We start from the raw sequence: 19,696 nt of genomic DNA, 5'->3' as shown, positions 1-19,696 counted from the left end.
AACAAGTGAAAGACAACTGGTCCCAGAGTTGCCCAGAAGCTGAGAGGAGCCGATATTATTCCTAGTGCCAGTTGTCAGCTGCTTTTCTTCACTCTGATAACCAGCATTTGGGGATGAAAAGGAATATGGGTTGAGGACAGACCCTGGGAATTCTAAGTTTTACACGCTTTACACACACACACACACACACACACACACACACACGTGCTTCTGTTTATGACAGCGCAGCGCCCCCACAGAGTACATCAGAAATGTCTGTTCACGACTGGGCAGGAACGAACCAAACCAGCGCCATGGAAACGAAGGCGCAAAGAACTGCCCTAAGGAGACCCCAGTTCTACTGAGCCGGGAGTCGCGAGAGGCGGATCAGGGGCGTGTCTGTCACGTGGAAGTGTTGTGCTGGCGTAGGCGCTGAGCTGCGCAGGCGCGGGGCGGTCTTGGTCCCACCAGCCCACAAAGCTGCGCTGCAGGGGAGTAGACGGGCAGAGGCACCTGCGTCCGCTGGCGCAGCTCAGCCAGGTCAGTGACGTCCACGGAGGCGGGGTCCTCAGAGTCGCAGGTGAGGATCCGGGCAGGCATGGGGCGGCAGAGAATGGATGCGGGATGCAGAATGCGGCTCGATCCTCCGGGGGACCGCTCTCTGATGTGCCCTCTGCCCACACAAGCGATCTGAACAAAGTCCACACTTGGGGCCCAGACACCGTTTCCCGGAGTGGCGATGGTGACTGTGTGACTTGTTGGGACAGAGGACTGAAAAAACGCTTGTCCATCTCCCGGGGCCTGGGGTCAGCCCCACGTGGGATGGTGGCTGCCAGGGGTGGCAGTGGCCATTCTAACTATCTCTGCACGGGTGTCCTGTGAGGCCGTGTCAGAGGCACCTGTTTCCCTTCTCTTCCAAAGGTTACAAACCTTTGACTTAGAAAGCTCAGTTGTAAATTTCCAAACACTGCTAAGGTATGTTAATGAGGACATGAGCAGAGCACCAATGCAGCCCATCCTCCAGGTTGTTGATCTGTTGAAGGAGTTGGTGAAAATGGTCCTAGAGAGAGAATGCCAAGAAAGCTAAGGTGTATGCTGGCAGAGTTTGTGTGGAGAGGGCACATAGCCAGAGTCCCGCTGACACCGTGACTCCTATCTGTTTTCACAGCCCTGTTACCTAGTTTTTTTGGTTTTATTTTTATTTCAACAACCCCTCCCCCCACCTTCGAGCTTGGTAGACTGTAAGATACTCAGGCTTTATTTTGAAAAGCATTGTCATGGAGTCTGCTAATAGAGTCTTATATTCTTCTGCATTGCCCCAGGCCTGGAGACAGAACTGGGGTTCACAGTGCCCACTCTGACTCCTCAGAAGATATTCATCAGAAAATCCTGTTTTGTATATTTGGGGTTGTTAGTATTTTGGAACACAACCTGCTCCTGAGTTACCCAGCAACTTATGATGTCATCATGTGTCGCCAGCCAGGTGGCCACACCTGGAAGGCGTGGTTACCTTGCCCCTTAAAGGGCTAACCCCGACACTTGGTCGCTCTCTTGCTCTCTCTCTCTTGCACTCTTACACACACACTCTCTCTCTTTCCCTCTCTCTCTTGGGGCGCTCCCCTTTCCATTTTCCTTTCTCTCTCCCCACCATGTCCTGCTCCCCCCTTTCTCCATATCCACTTAATAAACCTCTTGCAGAGAATATCGGTTAACCAGCCTCATGCTTTTTAAAAACTAACATTTCAGGGGTGATCACTGACTAATCCAGAAATGAGTAAGAATTAAACATCACTGCCAGTCTTTATAAAGAGCTTATAGCATCCTTGGTGCCTTTAATCCTGATTCATCTTATAAAGAATCAGAGATTGTTCCCATTTTACTGATGTAAAGCATGGCTGGTCCAGGTTCATACAACTTGTAGGTATTGGACCTATGTGACCACACTTGTTCTGACCTTTCCTTTAGTCTCCTTCCTTATAAGGGAATGCCATTGACTTGAGACCTTTTGTATTGTTCTTGAAGGGGTACAAAACATTCACAGCCCCTCCTTTTCCCTTTTCTTTTTCTGGCCAGGGTCTTAATATGTAGTTCAGGGTAGCTTTGGATTTTCCAGAAGCTGTCTTTTTATTTGCAGTCCTCCTCTCTCTGCCTCCTGAGTGCACTCTTCATTTCTAACAATCATCTCAGGTTTGCATGGCACCAGAAGGTTTGGTTAGGGCTGGAATTCTAAGGTGCATGCGCAGACTTAGTATCTCAGATTAACAGCAACTTTTGTTTTGTTTTGTTTTGTTTTGTTTTGTTTTGTTTTGTTTTTGCTCGTTAGCTATCTGCTCTGTGAAATGCTAAGTGTCTGTTTGGACAGGCTTATGTGGCAGACACCGTCCAGAGGTCCTGTGGAAGGAGCTAGCCTCACCTCTGAGCTCAGTGGCCTCTGCCAAGGGAGACTGCAACTGAGCAGTGCCCTTTGCCTTTGGCACTGCCACAAGCAATGTGGAGAGCCAAAGAATTAGCTCAAAGTAACGCTGGAGAACTTGTTCCATGTTTGGTGTCTGTTTTGCTCTCCTAGCACAGTGAGTGGATCTGAATCCTGCAAAATATAAAGACAATACTGTTCCTAGTATTGCCTAAAATCCCAGTACTCAGGAGGCTGAGGTCGACAGGTGGCAAGTTCTAGGCCATCCTGGGCTACATATCAAGACTTTGTCTTTTAAAAAAGGAAGAAAAAGAAAACTATTATGAAGCCTTTTCAATTTCCTAGAGTGCTGCTGTGTTTCATGTTGCTCCTCTTGAACATGTGCCACTACTGAACTCAGCTTGCTTTTCTGAAGATCCTAAGGTGATGAGCAATAGAATGGCCTCTTGGGGCCACAACACAAGGAATTAGGATTTGATTGCCAGAATGCAGTGTCTTTTGGAGGTTTGTCCTCATCTTCCTGTCTACAGTCATATAACTTGTCTATATTCACCAACTGGTCTTCTAAGCCAAGACAGGAGGCTGAAAAGTCAGCAGAATGGCCAGCTCTTTGGAGGGAGTCACTTCTCAGAGGAAAGGACTTCCCAGTCAGCTATAGCCCTCGCGCTTCGTTGTTGCTCCATTTCCCAGATGCTGACTGTGGTGTCTTATTCTCTTCTGTTCATGTTTCTGACTCTAGTGTTCCAGTGGAGGGTGGGATGGAGCCAGGCATTCACCCCAGAAAACAGCTGAAACTTGGAGATTGAGTGCAGCTGACTTCAGGTGGCCATTTCCACAGGTGGCAGGGAGTGTTCTGTTGCTCGCTGTTTTCACACCACTAAGCTGGCGTTTTCTATGGCATCCAAAATTAACAGGGCATTGTTACTGTATATAGGAAAAAGAGCAGACCAGCTTCTCTGCGGAGAATGGGCAGAGTGATCCTTAAGAAAACATTTGGCATTGCCTTGTAAGCTGCTTGCCAAGCATTGAGCCTGGGAGAGACTAGGGTTCTCTCCAGACACCGGGCCCCATTCAGGAGGAATCTTGCTCTCAGCTTGCTTAAGGCCAATGATGAGGTTTCAGTGCCGGCTGGATCTGACGCCAATGTATGTGTGTGCTGTCTGCTTTATGTACATACATGGCTGGCTTTGTGGGACCTTGAGAGTCCGAAGCAGAGTAAAATGCCATGGATTGGGAGTTGGGAAACTCAGAGAGGCCCAACATAGACATCGATGCCCTTCTTACCATATGACTTTGGGCTAGTCAGCTTCTCTGCATTTTAAGTCTTCATTTACTCAAGAAAGGGATTACTGAAATAGAGCTTTAATAGCAGAGGACGCTGGAGGAGAGGTCAGGTTGGGAAACATCTTTCTAGTCTTTTCACTGAAGGCCTGAGACAAGGAAATCAGGAGCCTCTTTCCTCCCTTTGTTTTCTCTCACCTTTCTTTCTTTAATCCCCTGGGTCTGCCTCAGGACAGCTTTTTCTGAAGTGGGAAGAGTCCCTGGGTGAGGCTGGGCAAGGCAGGTGTTCCCTTGATGCTTAGAATTTCTTGCTGTCCCTACATGTTTCAGACATGAGTTAACCCACCCAATGCTGATGCTTTTGTTTTGTTAAGACTTTATCAGTTCCTGCCTCGAGGCAGCTCTTTGAACAAGCTGGAGAAAGTAAGAATGTGCTCAGGCAGAAATGAGCTCAGTGGTGCTGGGTGCCCTCAAGACTCTCCATGTAGATGTAGTCACTGGGCGTAGCGGACTCTGGGCGTAAGACAGACAGGGGACAGGGGATTTCTAGTTCCTTCTGTCTAGTTAGTGAGTACAGTCCACCTCAGCTGTGTTCCATCACCTGGCCCGTGAACAGCAGAGCTGGGACTCAGTACAAAGTCAAGTCCTAAGCCTGAGTGTTTTTTTCTCTAAGGTCAGGCTAGCAGTGTACAGAATGAGCATCTGTCTACACAGAGGTGAAACTGAGCAGCAACAAGCTAGTTCCAACTTTGCTCCACTGTCAAATTTCAAAAGTAAAATTCAAATCCCTTTATTAGCGGTTCAATACATTACATGTACTTTACCTTACATTACATACATTTCATGTAGCAGATCCTTGGCAAGTGCCTGATAAAGGAATGAATCCACCTTGCCCTCTGTGTACTGTGAAGTCAGACAGATAAGCAAAACACAACAGATGAGGCCCATTTTCCACAGTGTGTAGACTTGTGGTATGTTCGCACATGGATGGGCCCTGAAATCAGATAGAGCCTTCAGATGGCAACGCTTTCAAGCCACTTAAGGATCAAACCTTAATAGCAGAGGACGCTGGAGGAGAGGTCAGGTTGGGAAACATCTTTCTAGTCTTTTCACTGAAGGCCTGAGACAAGGAAATCAGGAGCCTCTTTCCTCCCTTTGTTTTCTCTCACCTTTCTTTCTTAAGATCAAACCTTAAGTGGCTTCTTTGAAACTGTACACCCTTCCTGGAAACCTCACCTTGGCAATGTCCTCTAAGTCCCCATTCTGGTTTCTGTCTCAAAGTTTCCAGGTAGGGAGTTTTATATGGACCTGTTGCAGTAGATCCAAAACTGACCTCCATCTACTACTGATTTCTCTTCTAGAGTAAATGACACAAGTATCCAGCAAACTGCTCAAGCTTGGAACTTAGTGTCAATTTTCCTTTCCTTGGCCCTCACTCCCTACACTTTATCAGGCAAAATTCTGTCAATCTCACATGTGTCTTCTTACCTCACTGCTATAGTCTAAGCCTAGATCCTTATGACTCTGAACTACCCAGAACCAAATGAACTTGGCAAGCTCTACTTTGCTTCTTTACACTTCACTCTCCATGCTATTTCTTATCTTATTTATGATACGGGTGTTTTGCCTGCAAGTATGCCTGTATACAATGTACGTGCCTGCCTGGTGCTAGTGAGGCCAGAAGAGGGCTTCAGATCCCCTGGGCCTGGCATTTCAGATGGTTGTTAGCTACCATCTAGGTGCTGGGCCTCAAACCCAGGCCCCCTGGAAGCCTAGCCCGTGCTCTTAACTACTGATCCATCTATCTAGTACCTAGCTAATATGATCTTATCATTCTCTACCCTCCAGTTCAGCTTCTTTTACAATGAGCATCTCACCAGAGCTCACAGGGCCTAACTTCAGTCCACCTTTCTGGTCTCATCCCTAGCCACTACAGTACCCTCAGCAAAACACTGTACTTTCAAGACTGCACAATTTACCACTCATGTCATTCTTTTACCCAGAATTCCCTCACTGTGCATGCCAGCTAGATAAATACCTACCTGTTGGTAAGGCCCAACATGAGTAATACTTTCTGCTAAAACTCTCTCCTGAAATCATTGTCAGCTGAAGGCTCTTTCTGATTAGAGGGCCCAAGTGCACATATGTCCACCTCTCACATTGTGAGGGGGAAAAGGAGATGATAAATAGATAAATAGCAGGTAAGGATCCTTCTTGCCCAGCCTTCTCTGTATCCATTTCTTACTCTGCACCCAGGAAGCCAACTGGACTACCAGTTGCCATGCAGGTGCTGGGACTCAAACTTAGGCCCTCAGGGTGTAGAGTAAGAAATAGGTACAGAGCAGGCTGGGCAAAAAGACATGGACAAAAGAACCTGTCCCTTTGATGCTATGAGTGTGACATGTGGGCTGTGTTAAGGGCCTGGCTTAGTATGCACCATAGCAGAAAGGGTCTGCTGGCACTGAGGAAATGTTAACAGTCTGCATGACTGCAAATGACTCAAATCTTTGCTCAATTTTTTTAAGAACTAGGGGGCCTTGGCAGCTGGCCACTTTAATGTTTTCTGGAGATTAATCATTGGCAGCTGAAGGAGCCCCAGGGTATCTGTGTGGCCCAGTCCTGCCTGTGGCGTGGCTATGCTTAGGGGCCTAGGCGAGACTCCAGAGCTCCACCCCCAGCCCTCCCAATGCCTGCTCACCCTGCCTGCACACCCTGTGGGTCAGAATCTCTTGTCAGCAGAGGTGTGGACACCGCAGATGGTAAGCACAGTTCCCAGCCTGCTGAGGGATAGGGGAGGGGGCATGAAGCTGGATGAGGCATGAATGGGCAGGTGGGCCATGTTGGAGCTCCAGAGTGAGCTGTTTTTATTGATGTAACAGGATGTCCTGGAGTCTAAGGCACCGTGACATTCCTTCATTTTGGAGTTCAGAAGATGGGCATGGGGAAGATGGTAGCAGATTGGCTTGGAGAATCCAGCTGGGTTCTCTCTACCCACCCCCAGATCTCCCTAGACTAGAGCTGCCACTCTGAGAGCTCTTACAGCTGCTGTTCCCTTGCAGTCTTATCCAACATCACCTTCTGGGAGACAAGGGGGATCAGATAAGGCCAGGCATGGAGAGCTAAGTAGTGTAGCTGTCAGGTGGGGGTTGGCTCTTCTGTAAACAACCTTGCAGCTCTCTGTCAGAGAGACAGAGGGGGAGAAAAGAGAAGGGACAGCTGGTGTATGGTAAATTTCCTTCAGGCCAGACCTAGTGGGACTGTATTTGATGACTAAAAACAATAAGCTGCCGGTTTGAAATTCTCCTGACCTCCCTTGACCTCCACAGACCCACTTCTGGATGTGTGGTAAGGCTGGGTGTGACAGCAGAAAAACTAAGCTTTTGAGTGCTGTTTTTGTTTACTATAGATGGCAGTATTGCTACCTGCTGATAGGGAAAATACTGAACGCAGAATCTTAGTGTTGCCTCTGCAAAGAGAATATCTTCTGCTTTACAAGAGAATGAACGTAAGCCAAATATGTCAAGTGCCACTTAGAAAATTCGGGGTTTCTGGCCTCTTGGAGCACTCACTGACAGTCCTATCCAGTTATTAAAACCTCTCTCCCCACACTCCCTGTGGGAGTGGGAGTAAGTGACTCGGGTTCTGCTAAGTCTGGGCAGCAAGTTGTCGCCGTATCCGTTCCAAGACTTGCCAGAAGAGGAGTTGCTTTGAGTTCTGGTAGCTGGATACTTCTAGCGATCATTTTCACTGCTTATCTGCAGCAGAAGATCCACCTGCTCAGGTGGGAGCAGTGTGAGCCTGTTCACAGAGAAGTCTGCCTCCCATGAGTACTGCTGAGAAAGCCTGGGCTGCAGAGCCTGGATGGGGTGCTCTCAGAGGAGTGTCCTGCTTCTGTTCTTTTGAATCACGGTAGGGGTCGGGGATAAGAGTAAGGGTGGAAAACACCATGCCTGGAGTAGCTTTGAAGCTCACATCTTGAATCACAGTTCTTGAACTTGAGTTAAGGAGACAGTAGCCTCTGGGAAGTATGAATTTGAGTTCTTAGTGTGCCTTCAGCACCTAATCAAATCCTGCAGAGGGAAAATGAGTCTTATCAGGTGGTTCTACCCTAGACCTATCCCAGGTGATCTGAACATACAGAATGAGGTGGGGTCCTTGGGAGGCCTGAGATTAAATGCTATTTTAGGATGGTATGACAGCCCTGAGAAAACACAGGTGTTGATTCAGGTGGCTGTCGGAAGGTGGGCTGGATTACAGGGGTGGATCACTCTGGATTTCCTCTCCCAGAAGCTCCCGGTCTGATCAGTCTGTTCATGCTAGGCTCAATAATTCCTGGTTTGGCCAAGCTTTCATGTTGTTAACTGTGTCCCACGCCAATTCCAAAGCCACTCCTTTTTTCCCCGTGGCTGCCCAGACAGGCGCCTTGTGGCACCACAACCCAAGTGTTCTTACTCTGCAAGCTGCCTAACCTTCCTACTTTTCTGTTACTTTGGAAACTGAGCATGTGTCTTCTTAAGGATCACGAGCCGTGCTACATTTCCAAAATCGCCATTCCATCAACAGGTCGATAACAAATACAGCATAAAAATAAATGTTCAGTCTAAGTTGAGTTGAATTCCCTTGATGTGACCATGAGTAACCAAGCCAGATGCTTGTCATTGAGTGGTGGGGAAATGGAGCCCGGTGGCATCTAAGTGTACAGTAGGGATGTGTTGGTAGGGTAGGAGGTCCCTGGACTCCCTGAATGCACTGCTGGGATCTAGGAGTCTATTTGTAGGTGAGATGTAAGCTGGCCTGTGCATCCTCTCACAGATATGCTTATACATCTGTGACCAGATGATGGCACTCGTGTGCTCCTGAATTGTGTACACCTGTCTGTACACAATCTAGAACTGTTGTAGACATAAAGCTCCCAGCATTCTTCCAGGCTGTTCTGTTTACAGCAGGTGTCCGGGAGCTGTGATTGCTCTCCTAATTGTTCTGTGAACTATAATCCAGTTATGCGTAACTCTGCCAAAAAAAAATTGGAAGCAGGCCTGTGAAACGTTCTTTCCTGCTGAGCCCAAGACCTTGGTTGTGTAAGTCATTTTCATGACTCAACTGTATTGAATTCATTTCAGCACTTGTTCGTGGTAGCCATTGACCGTAGAACCACTTTCTGTGCTTCTCAGGCAGGTTCCCTCCCAGCTGAAAGCCCTTATATCAGGAACACAGGAGCATGCAGCCATCACTCCTTCAAACACCCATACTGGCCTCCTCTTCTTTTCTTTTTCCCATGTGTATAATTCATTCCTCATTTTTTAAAAAGTCATATTTTTGGTCATCACTTGCTTGGGGTTCCCTTTTAATTAGTTTATTGATTAACTTAATTATAATGGTACTGAGGATTAAACCTTGTGTATGCTAGGCAAGTACTCTATCACCAGCTAGGTCTCCAAATTCTTTTTGCTTTCAGACAGTGACTCAATAAATTGCCCAGAATGACCTTGAACTTGATAGGATCCTCCTGTTTCATCCTGCTGAGTAGCTGAGATACAGGCCTATGCCTCTAGACATAGTTCAAATTTGAACTTCCTAAGCTGGCTTTAGTGCTGGTCTGGTCTACTCTTTCCTTCCCAAAGTTGCCCCCAAGGGTCACTTCCTCCCTGCTTAAAACCTCCTGTCTCTGCAGTGATGTGGATTTCCCAGCTTCCACTCAGTCTTTGGAGAAATTTATAGATTACAGGGTGAAATTAAGACTCTTAGGTGGCTTACTCCCGCCCCTGTCCTGTCCCCAGTGATTCAGGTATTAGGCTGGGTCCAGAGGAAGTACCAGGATGGATGAGATCTTAGGATAGAATGAAAGCCAACAGAAGCACTGATGTTGCATGTAGTTGTTGGGAGGAGGTGAGCTGGATGGAGTAAGGACTGCTGTTCTGGGGTGGGATGCTTCTGGATTTACCACCCAGTGACACAGGTAGACCCAGCTGCAGGGAGCCTTACTAGTGAGGTGACCAGGCCCTAGCTGGGAACAGTGTTAGTAGTTGTGTTCCTGGGTATGTGGAGGGAGGGGCTTGTCCTCCTAGATACTGGTGTTTAACAGTGGCTGTGTCTAGGTAGTAGGCTTCGGGTAGTATCTGCTTTCATGTCAGCTGTAGTTTTATGCACTGGCGCTGTTGAAACTGGGTTGTTTTGTTTTGTTTTTTTAATGGAAGCATATTTTCTATAATGGGTGAGAAAGCTATTCTCAGCTGGGAGAAATTGACTAAGATTATCTATCTACCCCGCAAGAGGACCTGCTGGGCAGTGGCTGGGGCTTGAATGAATAGAATGCAGGCTTTGTTTCTGGGAGATTCTTAAACTCAAGATAGGGTAACAAAATAAGTATCCTCTGATCACAGATGAGAAAGCTGTCCCTACCCAGGAAGTAATAGCTGAGCCACTTGCCACTCTCATTGTGAAAGCAAATGAGAGGATTGCCAGGCAGGCTGAGCAGCAGGTGCAAGTGAGGCAGAGATGCAAGAGAAGCCCCTAGAAGGCTGTCATTTTTCTCCTTATTCCTCCCACCCTGGTGAGCTCCTTGGGACACAAATCTGCATGCGTCTGTGCCTCTCCCAACTTCTCAAACAGGACTCAGACAAGCAGCTGAGCAGCTCTGACCAGTCCCAACTCCCAACTCTCCGTGCTTCAGGCCCTCCTTCCCTGGCCCCCTGGCCAGTGTCCTACTGGAGTCTTGGACAGGAAGTCAGATTCCAGCTGTCCTGTGGGAACAGTAACATCTTCCTTCTTCTCAATCTCCAGACATGTCTTTCCTCCAGGACCCAAGTTTCTTTGCCATGGATATGTGGTCCATCGGTGCAGGAGCTCTGGGGGCTGCAGCTCTGGCACTGCTCCTGGCCAACACAGACATGTTTCTGTCCAAGCCCCGGCAAGCAGCACTGGAATATTTGGAAGACATAGACCTGAAAACACTGGAGAAAGGTAAGGAGTGACTGCCAGCATCAGTACTTTTCCAGGGTGCTAAGATGCATGCTTAACTCCTTTAGTAATTGTTCCATTTTCTTGAAGCAATATTAGGGGGAAATCTAATAACAGTTTTTAAGTTACAAATAGTTACATCGCCTGAAACATAATCATTTTTATTTTGCTGTATTCCTGTCTATACTTGCAAGTAGTCACATAGATGTGATCTTGGTATTAGTGGCTAATTTATCAATTTTTTTTAATTCATTTTTATTTTATGTGCATTGGTGTTTTGCCTGCATGTATTTCTGTATGAGAGTGTCAGAGTCCCTGGAACTAGAGTTACAGGCAATCATGAGCTACCATGTGGGTGCTGGGCATTGAACCCAGCTCCTCTAGAAGAGCAGTCAATGCTCTTAACCACTGAGCCATCTCTTCAGCCCCTAATTTATCTTTTTCTTATCGAAGTCATTTTTACTCTCTCTATTACTGTTGCCTTAACTGCAATGATAAATTGCTCCATAATGATCAGTAATATTTTACCATCACTTTACCATCATCAGCAATTCCAGAGATTATTCGGAGGAATTCCAGGGCTTTTCAAACTGTCACAAAGAATAAAATAAATAGAATTGTCTGAGTGGAGTAAGCTCAAGAAATACAGCTTACTCCATACTGCGTTCCTGATGCATGGTGCAGGGCCCAGGCCACAGTAAGCGTTTGCATATTTTAAAGGGAGATCTGAGGAGCTGATGCTACTTTGTGGTGAACTTGGCAGTGATAAATATGCATTAAGGGGGTGGAACTCTAGGACCCAGGAGCCTATGTACCTGTCACCTGGAGTCCATGGCAGGAGCTGTGAGCTCCACTCAGTCATGCCATCTCTACTCCTGCCAGGTGCATTTCACATCAGAGCCCAGGCTCAGTAGGGTTCAGTCATGTCCAGGTGTGGCAGAAATGTCTTGGTAAACATTAAGGCTCATGGGTTGGGTGGTCCTCTGGCTAGTACTCTCAGAGAGAAGCCATCCTCATATACTCAGTAGGTGAGGAGCTGGCCGAGGAAGGCAGGAGTGTGGTGGGTCATAGCAGGTCATCTTGGAAGAGCATAGAGAGAAACCTGCCAAGCTTTGTTCAGCCCAGGTCTTAAAGATCTCCCCTCTGTTTTTGTTTACACTGCATCCCACAAGTATGTGGATAACTTTGTGGAATACGGAAATAATTAATGTTAATCTATAATGAGTCTGTGCTAACTCTCCCAAGCAAGTACTTGTTGGGTATCTTCTACCTTATCTGTTTATAACTATTGCAAGATTCCAGTTAACATGTTGAGTTTTTTTTTTTTTTCATTTGAATATGCTTTCAAGAGTATTTTGGGTCTGGGTGTAGTGGTGCATGCCTGTGATTCTAGTATTCAGAGAGGCAGAGGCAGGCGGATCTCTGTGAATTTGAAGCCAGCTTGGTCTACAAAGTGAGTCCAAGACAGCCAAGGCTATACATAGCAATCCTGGCTTGAGAAAACAAAACAAAAACAACAACAACAACAAAAAAAAAAAAAAACCAGTATTTTGGTGAGGGGTGTCAAAATCTAAAACTCAGTTTAGGCTCTGCAGAATTATGACGATGTCCATTGCTACCAGCCATAAGTGGAATTGCCATTTTGCTAGAAATTATTGCAATTTGGATGTTTGCATTGAAAGTTGATGCTAGTGGTGAGGGACCATGGAAGTGTGCAGCAGGATCCTCAGTCCTTATTTGTGTTCTTTGGAAGATGAGTCTGCACTGTCTGTGCTTGCCTTCTCCCAGGTTTGGAGTGCTCATCCTGGTCCCCTCCTGGGCTGGGTCCTGAACTGAACTTGGCTCAGTGTAGTTTAGGAACATTGCATCAGTTGGGGAAGGACTGGGCAGGTCTAGATGGAGATAGTAACTATTTCTTCTCTCTCAGAACCAAGGACATTTAAAGCAAAGGAGCTATGGGAAAAGAACGGGGCTGTGATTATGGCTGTGCGAAGGCCAGGCTGCTTCCTCTGCCGAGCGGTAAGTTCCTGTGAGGATCTGTTAGAAGGAATGCATTCTGACAGTGGGGTCTGGAGTATTTCTAGCCAGGACCAAGAGCTTATGTGTACTCTTGAGCCTTCTGCCATTTCTGGATGCTTCTGTTATTTGCTTTATACAGTTTTGACATAGTCTCTGATCCTGTTTTTAACAATTCCATATATCCTAGTGGGGTTAGCAACACATTTGACTTTCTCTGTCTTTCAAGCCTTTTGCCTAGTATGGTAGGAGCCATGTCCTCCACTGACTTTTCATTTAATCCACAGTATCAGGAAGAGAAAATTCTGAGTTCCTATCGGTCAGCATAGATGCGCCTTTGTTGAGATTAGGATCTAGAATGCTAAGGAAAGCTCACTGTCAGCTGCCAGCTGCTATCGGATGAAGCTGTAGCATTCCTTTCTGTGTGCCCTTCCTTGGGACCCACTGGAATCTATTTCCACTGTAGATCATGGTCTGCTCTTTCTTCATTTTTGCTCTCACAGAGAGAATAACTGAATAGAGCTTCAGTCAGACCATTAGTGTGCATGCATTTGGCCTGTAAGCTTCAGTGAAGCTAAGGTTCTCTTACAGTGTGGTTCCAGGTTGGCAACACAAATGGAAGCCATTCCAGTAATGGGGAACACAAACCAGAGCCAGAGGTATGATTATTGAAATGCAAGATGCTAATACAACAAGGAATTTTGGAGTGGCCTCAGCTTGGCTCTGTCACTGTATAAATTAATGAAGAGAGGGCCAGTGTAGTTTGGTGGCCTTCCCAGGTGGTACTACAAGCCCCAAGTTCTGAGGTAACTTCTTTGACTAGGAGAAAAATGTAGTGAGGTTCTCTTGCCTTTGAAACCACTTAGCTCCTTAAGTAACACCCTTGGCTCTGTTAAGGATTATCACTCTCATTTCTCTGAAAGTCTGGAAAAACCTTAAGAGAGTTCTGCTTGTGTATGTGATAAAAAAAATCTACCGATATTTCTGAGTGCATACACATTACCACACCTTACCAACAAGGCACCTTTTTTCTTTTTTTTTTTTTTTTCAATTTTTTAAGATAGTATTTCATGTAGCCCAAGGTGAGCTCTCACTTGAAATTTAACCATTGAATTTCTGACCTTCCCATCTTCACCTCCTGAGTGCTGGGATTACAGACATGTACCAATGTATCCAGATTTCTGTGATGTTGAGGATTGATCCCGGGGCTTTGTGCATACTAGATGAACATCCCCAACCCGTGCAAGGTTTCTCAGGGTTCTGTTAGAAATACAAAATGTTGTCATCATTCTCAACGTACAGAGGAGGAGGCTCTGGAGCACAGGTTGCCACAAAGCCAGACTGCATGCTTAGTGTGTGTTCACTTCCTGCTGCTTTAGCAAAATGACAAGCGTTTGGTGGCTTTACCATCAGTTACCTTACAGGACTGGAGGTTAGAGTTACCAAATGGAGTCCGGTTGTGTTCCGCTGGAAGCTGGAGTGGAAGTCCATTTGTTTGCCATTTCCACCCTCCCAGAGCCCACTAGTATTCTTTGCTTATGAGTTCTCCCTCTGTTTCTCAAGTCAGCAATAGCTGCTCAGGTCATTATAACATCCATATAACATATAACACTTCCTTCCTCTCTCTTTTACATTTAAGATCCCAATAATGGCATTCGCCCTGTCCAACTAACACAGGACTTTTTCACTTTAAGGTCATGTGATTGTCCAGCTAAGTTTCCTCTCAGTCTCAGTTCCGTCTGGTTATGTGACAGATCACAGTCATTCATACTTGGTCATCTTTAGGGGTTCGTTATTTTCTGTTACTCTGGAGATGGAGTGTAAACCACGGGCTTTTAATTCCAAATCTACTGTGCCTCCAACCACTAGCAGGGAAGCTGTTCTGACATGATCTGCTGAAGCCCGTACAGAAAGAAAGTCCCAGGAGCAACTTGCTAATTGCAGCCTGTTCTCCTGTGCTCTGCTCTGTGCCCTGACATAGCATTTTGTGGAAATTTACAGTGTTCAGAAGGTGGGTGGATAGAAGTACAAGTGACTCAACAGATGTGTGGGCAGGAGTTGTATGACTCTGTTTCTCTCAGTGGCTTTATTTAGCGACATCCCCTAGAGGAAAGAGCCCAAGAAAGCAGTGAACCGCATCTCCCACAGGTGGTCTCCAGCCACATGAGACACCGTAGTCCCTCCCCTCTGCTCCATTCAAAGTTTGCTACTCATACTTGATAAATGTTATAGTCGATTCTGTCTTGTCTAGCTTTGCTTTAATTTCTTTTTTTTTCCTCGTTATAGAAAATACGTCTCACTGTATTTGTATCAGATGTAGGCAGGCTACATTTAAAAGAACTTCCTGATGATTCTTTAATTAGAAGCTCTAATGTGAAAAAGGAAGGGTCCTTAAGGTTGAAACTTTTCCATGATTTATGAAGTATTTTGCATTTTTTCCAGCACATGGATTACGAGGGTCAAGGAAGTCTATACCACTCACACCTTCCCATTGTCCATCTTTAGCTCTTTCTACTAAGTATTCAGTGTCTTCTGCATATCCAACCATGTTCTAGACACTGAGGTATCTATGAAGCAAAAGACGGAATATCTAACAGTGAAACATATTTGACATAAACGACAGTCCTTGATAATGGTGTGAAGGCTTAGCACCAAAAAAAAAAAAAAAAAAAAAAAAAAATTCCACAGCAGAAAAAAAGAGAATATGCTTGAGGTGCTTGCACAGAAGCCTGGAGGCCACAGCCATGTAGCCTACATGCGTGTGTCTGATGGACCCTTGGGCTAGCTAGTTTGGTGTAGGGCAGTAATGAACTGGAAAGATGATGTAGGAAAACCATGTCTTGGCTGAGAGTGGAGGGCATGTTTGGGAGCAGCCACTGTTATAGAGGTTTTCTGGGCATACTTCTCTTACCCACTGTGAGAAGATTAAAAAGAAAAAAAAAAATATCCTTTGGGGAATCTGCTTGAAGGCCGTCCTGTGGCCGAGTATCTACCTTGAACACAGGCAGACTGGGCACCACAGGCCTGGCTTGTTTTTGGTATTTTGTCACCTTTGTTCCTCTGCTCAGTGTTAGCCATGCCTTGGGTCATGGTTTGTGTTTTGACTACAGTGCTCATGCCCCCGAACCTTCTTGTCTTCCACAGGAGGCAGCAGACCTGTCCTCCCTGAAGCCCAAGCTGGATGAGCTAGGTGTCCCTCTCTATGCTGTGGTAAAGGAGCAGATTGGGGGAGAAGTGAAGGACTTCCAGCCTTACTTCAAAGGGGAAATATTTCTGGATGAAAAAGTGAGTGTGTTGTGGCCAGAGATATGCCTCAGCGCTTAAGAGTCCTTCCTATTCTTCCCACATTCAGTTTCCAACATCCATGTTGAATGGCTGATCGACTAACCTGCTCTCCTCTGTCCACTGAGCACCTCACTCGCATGTACAAACTCACACAGAGATGCACGTTTACACATAATTAGAAATAAAATATGGAAAGAAAGTATGTCCTGGGCTCTTGGGCCTTTGGCTGTTGGGAACAGTACTTAGCTGGGAGAGGTCCCTGACCTAGGGTGAGTCCATCTTGGAGCTGGAGAAGGGCCTCCCCTTCAGATTCCCTTAACTTGCACAGTTCCGCAGCTCTCTGAGCATAGCACAGGCAGATTCTTGTTTACTACTCAAGCCTTTCTTGCCCATTGACCCAGGAGGGTGGGGAAGAACAGAATAAACTTTTGTCCCTTCATTTATGCAGCTCTCTCTCTCTTCTTCTCTCCCCCTGAAGAATTTTGTAAGAACAGTAAGAAAGCAAGGGGGGAATCAGGGTTGCTTCCTTAGATTGGGACTACCTGGAGGCCAGAAGTTGAACCCCGTGGTAGAGTGCTTGCCTAACATGTTTAAGGTCCTGGGTTCAATCCTGCATCACAAAGATAACAAAACATAAAATAAAACACAGAATTTTTTTCTTCTGGTTTTTGTTTTGTCTGTTTGGTTTTTTGTAAAGAATCCAGAGCTGGCAGATTTCTATTTCCCTAGGCAGTTGAGTATGATTCTGGGAGGAATGACATGCATTAGGCTGCAGAAATAGACATGAAGTAGCAGGCTCTGGGGCTTTTGGCATTCTTCTTGGAGAAGAGAGACACACAAACTACTCACATAGGATCTTTCTTGCTCCATAGAAAAAATTCTATGGTCCAGAGAGGCGGAAGATGATGTTCATGGGCCTCATCCGTTTGGGTGTCTGGTATAACTTATTCCGGGCCTGGAATGGAGGCTTCTCTGGAAACCTGGAAGGTGAAGGCTTCATCCTTGGAGGAGTTTTTGTGATAGGATCTGGAAAACAGGTACGATCTCAGTGTTTACAACCGACCTCTGGGTATCTAGAATTGAGGCCTCAGATGGGCTTATGTGAGTGGCATGAATCCTCATGTTTAGAGTCTTCCCTCCTTCCTCCCAGTGGTTGTTGATCACACATCTCAAGCACACACTTTATAGTCAGGGCATGAGACAGTGACACTGAGACTAAAGTTGGTGAACCTGAGACCGAGAGCAGGGGAGCAGCTATACCAGTCAGCTTGGTCAGCTGTGACACTGTGGAGACCTGGGCCTGACTTCTCATTTCAAGTTGCGTTTCTGTACTTAACCAGGTGTCTTATTCTGTTTGTGGATATACTCAATCTGTATGTTCCCAAGCCATCAAGGATGGATATAGAGAAAAATAATGAGGAGAACGATGAGGGAGGGTGGCGAGTACACATGAGAGACCATGCTTTTCCTGTGGAGATCTTGCTGTCAGGGCTGTGCCTGGAGAGAACCCATTCTTCTGTGAACAGTCTTAGGAATCCTTGCAATGAGGGCCAGAATCAATGTACAGACTCCTGAGGAAGGGTTTGGGAAAGAGAGATGAGGTCCCTGTGAGCCTGGGAGGCAGGTGTACATTCTACATTGGGTCTTGGTACTTCTAGAGGACACACAGCAGGCATGGGTCAAAGAAGGAAGAACTGGAGGCAAGCCTGCCTGGAAACCATAGATAGGATATGCATATGTGTAGGGAGTTCTTGGATTTGTGTTGTTTTGTTTTGTTTCTGTAGAAAAATAGCCTTAGTCTGCATTGTTGGCTCTTACAACATAAGAGAAATAAGAATAAAAATAGAGATAAGTTGTGGCAGCGGAGGGGACACCTTTAGTCCCAGCACGCGGGAGGCAGAGATGGGCAAATCTCAAGCTTTATTTCTACTCGTAGATAGATAGATAGATAGATAGATAGATAGATAGATAGATAGATGGATAGATAGATAGCTCCAGGGGCTGGAGAGTTGGCTCAGCAATTAAGAGCACTCACTGTGCTCCTCCAGAGGTCTTGAGTTCAATTACCTGCAACCATATGATGGTTTCACAACAATCTATACTGGGATCTTATGCCCCCTTCTGGCATGCAGGTATATATGTAGATAGAGTACTCGTATACATTAAAAATCAATTTGTAAAAAAAAAAAAACCATGGGTAATTGTTCTTACTTATTTGTATTAGAATTTACCATCGAATGGTGTCCAATTTGACATAATTCTGTTTATTGAGTCTAGTATATGTCAAAATGTCTTAATGGTAATGGCTGCCAAGCACCTGCCTTATTGTTACAGGTGCCATATGTATGGTTTCACGCCTTATGACTGACCAGTCTGGGATGCTAACTTTCTCATTCCCATCTAAATGTAAGGAAATGTGCTTAGAGATAGGAAGCAAATCAGCCAGAGACACAGCTGGTAAGCACCAAGGAGAACCCGGGAACCCAGAAGGACAGTACCCCTCTTATAGCACAGCACTTACAGATTATCCTCAGAAGTGGTTCTCAGTGACCTGGTCCACATGATGCTAGAAGGTGGCCTCTCTCCTTCCCGTTCTGGCCCTGTGGGATTTCATTGTCTTACCTCTGCCTCCTGTAGTGGCCTCTAAGGCAGGGTTTGGTACACCTACATCTGGCAGCCTTTTCTTGCCTGGTGATGACTCACTTGGTACTCATGGCCACGCTAGCACATTCCTGGTGTTGTTAGGTGTGGTGTTTGTTGGTTCTTTTCAGAGCTTCTGGCAAGGTGGAGGGTGAATTGGGTTGGTTGGGCATCAGGACTCACCGGAGTTCTTCCTGAAGGTACTTTCTGCAGTCCTTTTATGTCAAGTGCCTCTAGGTATGAATTTAAAAAAAAAAAAAAATGATGATCTGTGAAACCTGGTTGCTTTAAAGAAATGCGTGCATTTCTTTAAAACAATGTAAAATCTAAATTTTAGAATCTAAAAACAGCAAAATAGTGAAAGGTGGGTAGAGCCTTCTGTCAGGTACTGAAGGCAACCCACCAGAACAGAGCTGGGTGGCAGCTGGCGTGGTTTCTCACACAGTAGTGATCACAGCTGCCTCCCATGCCATTATACATTCTTCCCCAAATTTTCACTACTGCATTTGGTTTGTTGGGCAGGTAATTGCCATTTCCTCATTCACAATCATCAGCACAGTGTGGTAGACTTTTAATTATTATTTGTGTGTGTGTGTGTGTGTGTGTGTGTGTGCAGGCATGTGCATATCACAGTGTGTGTATGGAGATTAAAGGACAGCTCTCAGTAGTTGGTTCTCTCTTGCCTCTTTGTGGATTGAACTCAGGTTATTAGGCCTGTATACTGCAATACTGCAAGTACCTCTGCTGGACAAGCCACCTTGCTGGCCTTGTTTCTTCTCCTTCTACTTCTCCTCCTCCTCCTCCTTCTTTTCCTCCTCTTCTTCCTTTCTTCCTGCATTTTCTCTTTCTTTATTTTTTTATTGTCTGTATAATGACAAAGCATAGTACAGATTATTTTCAATTTAAGGCAAGTGTCCAGATACAGTGAGGTAGAGAACTTTAAGGATTCCCAATGATCTCAAACTCATTATTTTATTATTTTACTACTTCATGGTAACTTTGGTAGGTCCTGTGTCTTAATGCATTTTCCTCACAATATTAGAAGTGTGACCCCAGTTTAAGAGATTTAAAGGAAGATGTAGGTCTACCTTCTCAGATGGCCATTCAGCACCCATCGAGGTTGCC

General features: G+C 45.8%; 1 protein-coding gene and 1 long non-coding RNA gene across 5 annotated transcripts in view; one reads left to right on the top strand and one right to left on the bottom strand.

Annotated features, from left to right (window-relative positions):
• The first annotated feature begins 370 nt into the window (after window positions 1–370).
• Window positions 371–19,696, top strand: part of Prxl2a (peroxiredoxin like 2A) — a 20,497-nt gene continuing 1,171 nt past the window's right edge. The window contains exons 1-5 of one of the 4 annotated variants that reach the window (XM_021657780.2): window positions 371–519; window positions 10,454–10,633; window positions 12,558–12,649; window positions 15,791–15,931; window positions 16,804–16,968. In XM_021657780.2, coding sequence (XP_021513455.1) covers window positions 10,456–10,633; window positions 12,558–12,649; window positions 15,791–15,931; window positions 16,804–16,968 — 576 coding nt within the window. In that variant the 5' untranslated portion in view covers window positions 371–519; window positions 10,454–10,455. Of the gene's footprint in view, window positions 560–10,453; window positions 10,634–12,557; window positions 12,650–15,790; window positions 15,932–16,803; window positions 16,969–19,696 lie in introns of all 4 variants that reach the window. The other 3 variants (XM_021657782.2, XM_021657781.2, XM_021657779.2) reach the window with 3 other exon arrangements.
• LOC132656418 (uncharacterized) overlaps window positions 18,671–19,696 on the bottom strand; it is a 27,572-nt gene continuing 26,546 nt past the window's right edge. Inside the window, exons 3-4 of the long non-coding RNA XR_009594164.1 lie at window positions 19,311–19,435; window positions 18,671–18,804 (exon numbers count right to left, since the gene is read on the bottom strand). This is a non-coding gene — a long non-coding RNA (uncharacterized LOC132656418). The remainder of the gene's footprint in view (window positions 18,805–19,310; window positions 19,436–19,696) is intronic.

Source organism: Meriones unguiculatus, chromosome 9, assembly GCF_030254825.1.
Source record: "Meriones unguiculatus strain TT.TT164.6M chromosome 9, Bangor_MerUng_6.1, whole genome shotgun sequence".
In the NCBI taxonomy this organism is placed as follows: Eukaryota; Metazoa; Chordata; class Mammalia; order Rodentia; family Muridae; genus Meriones; species Meriones unguiculatus.
Note: the sequence above shows the minus strand (reverse complement) of the source record. Positions and strands in the feature narration are given on the sequence as shown.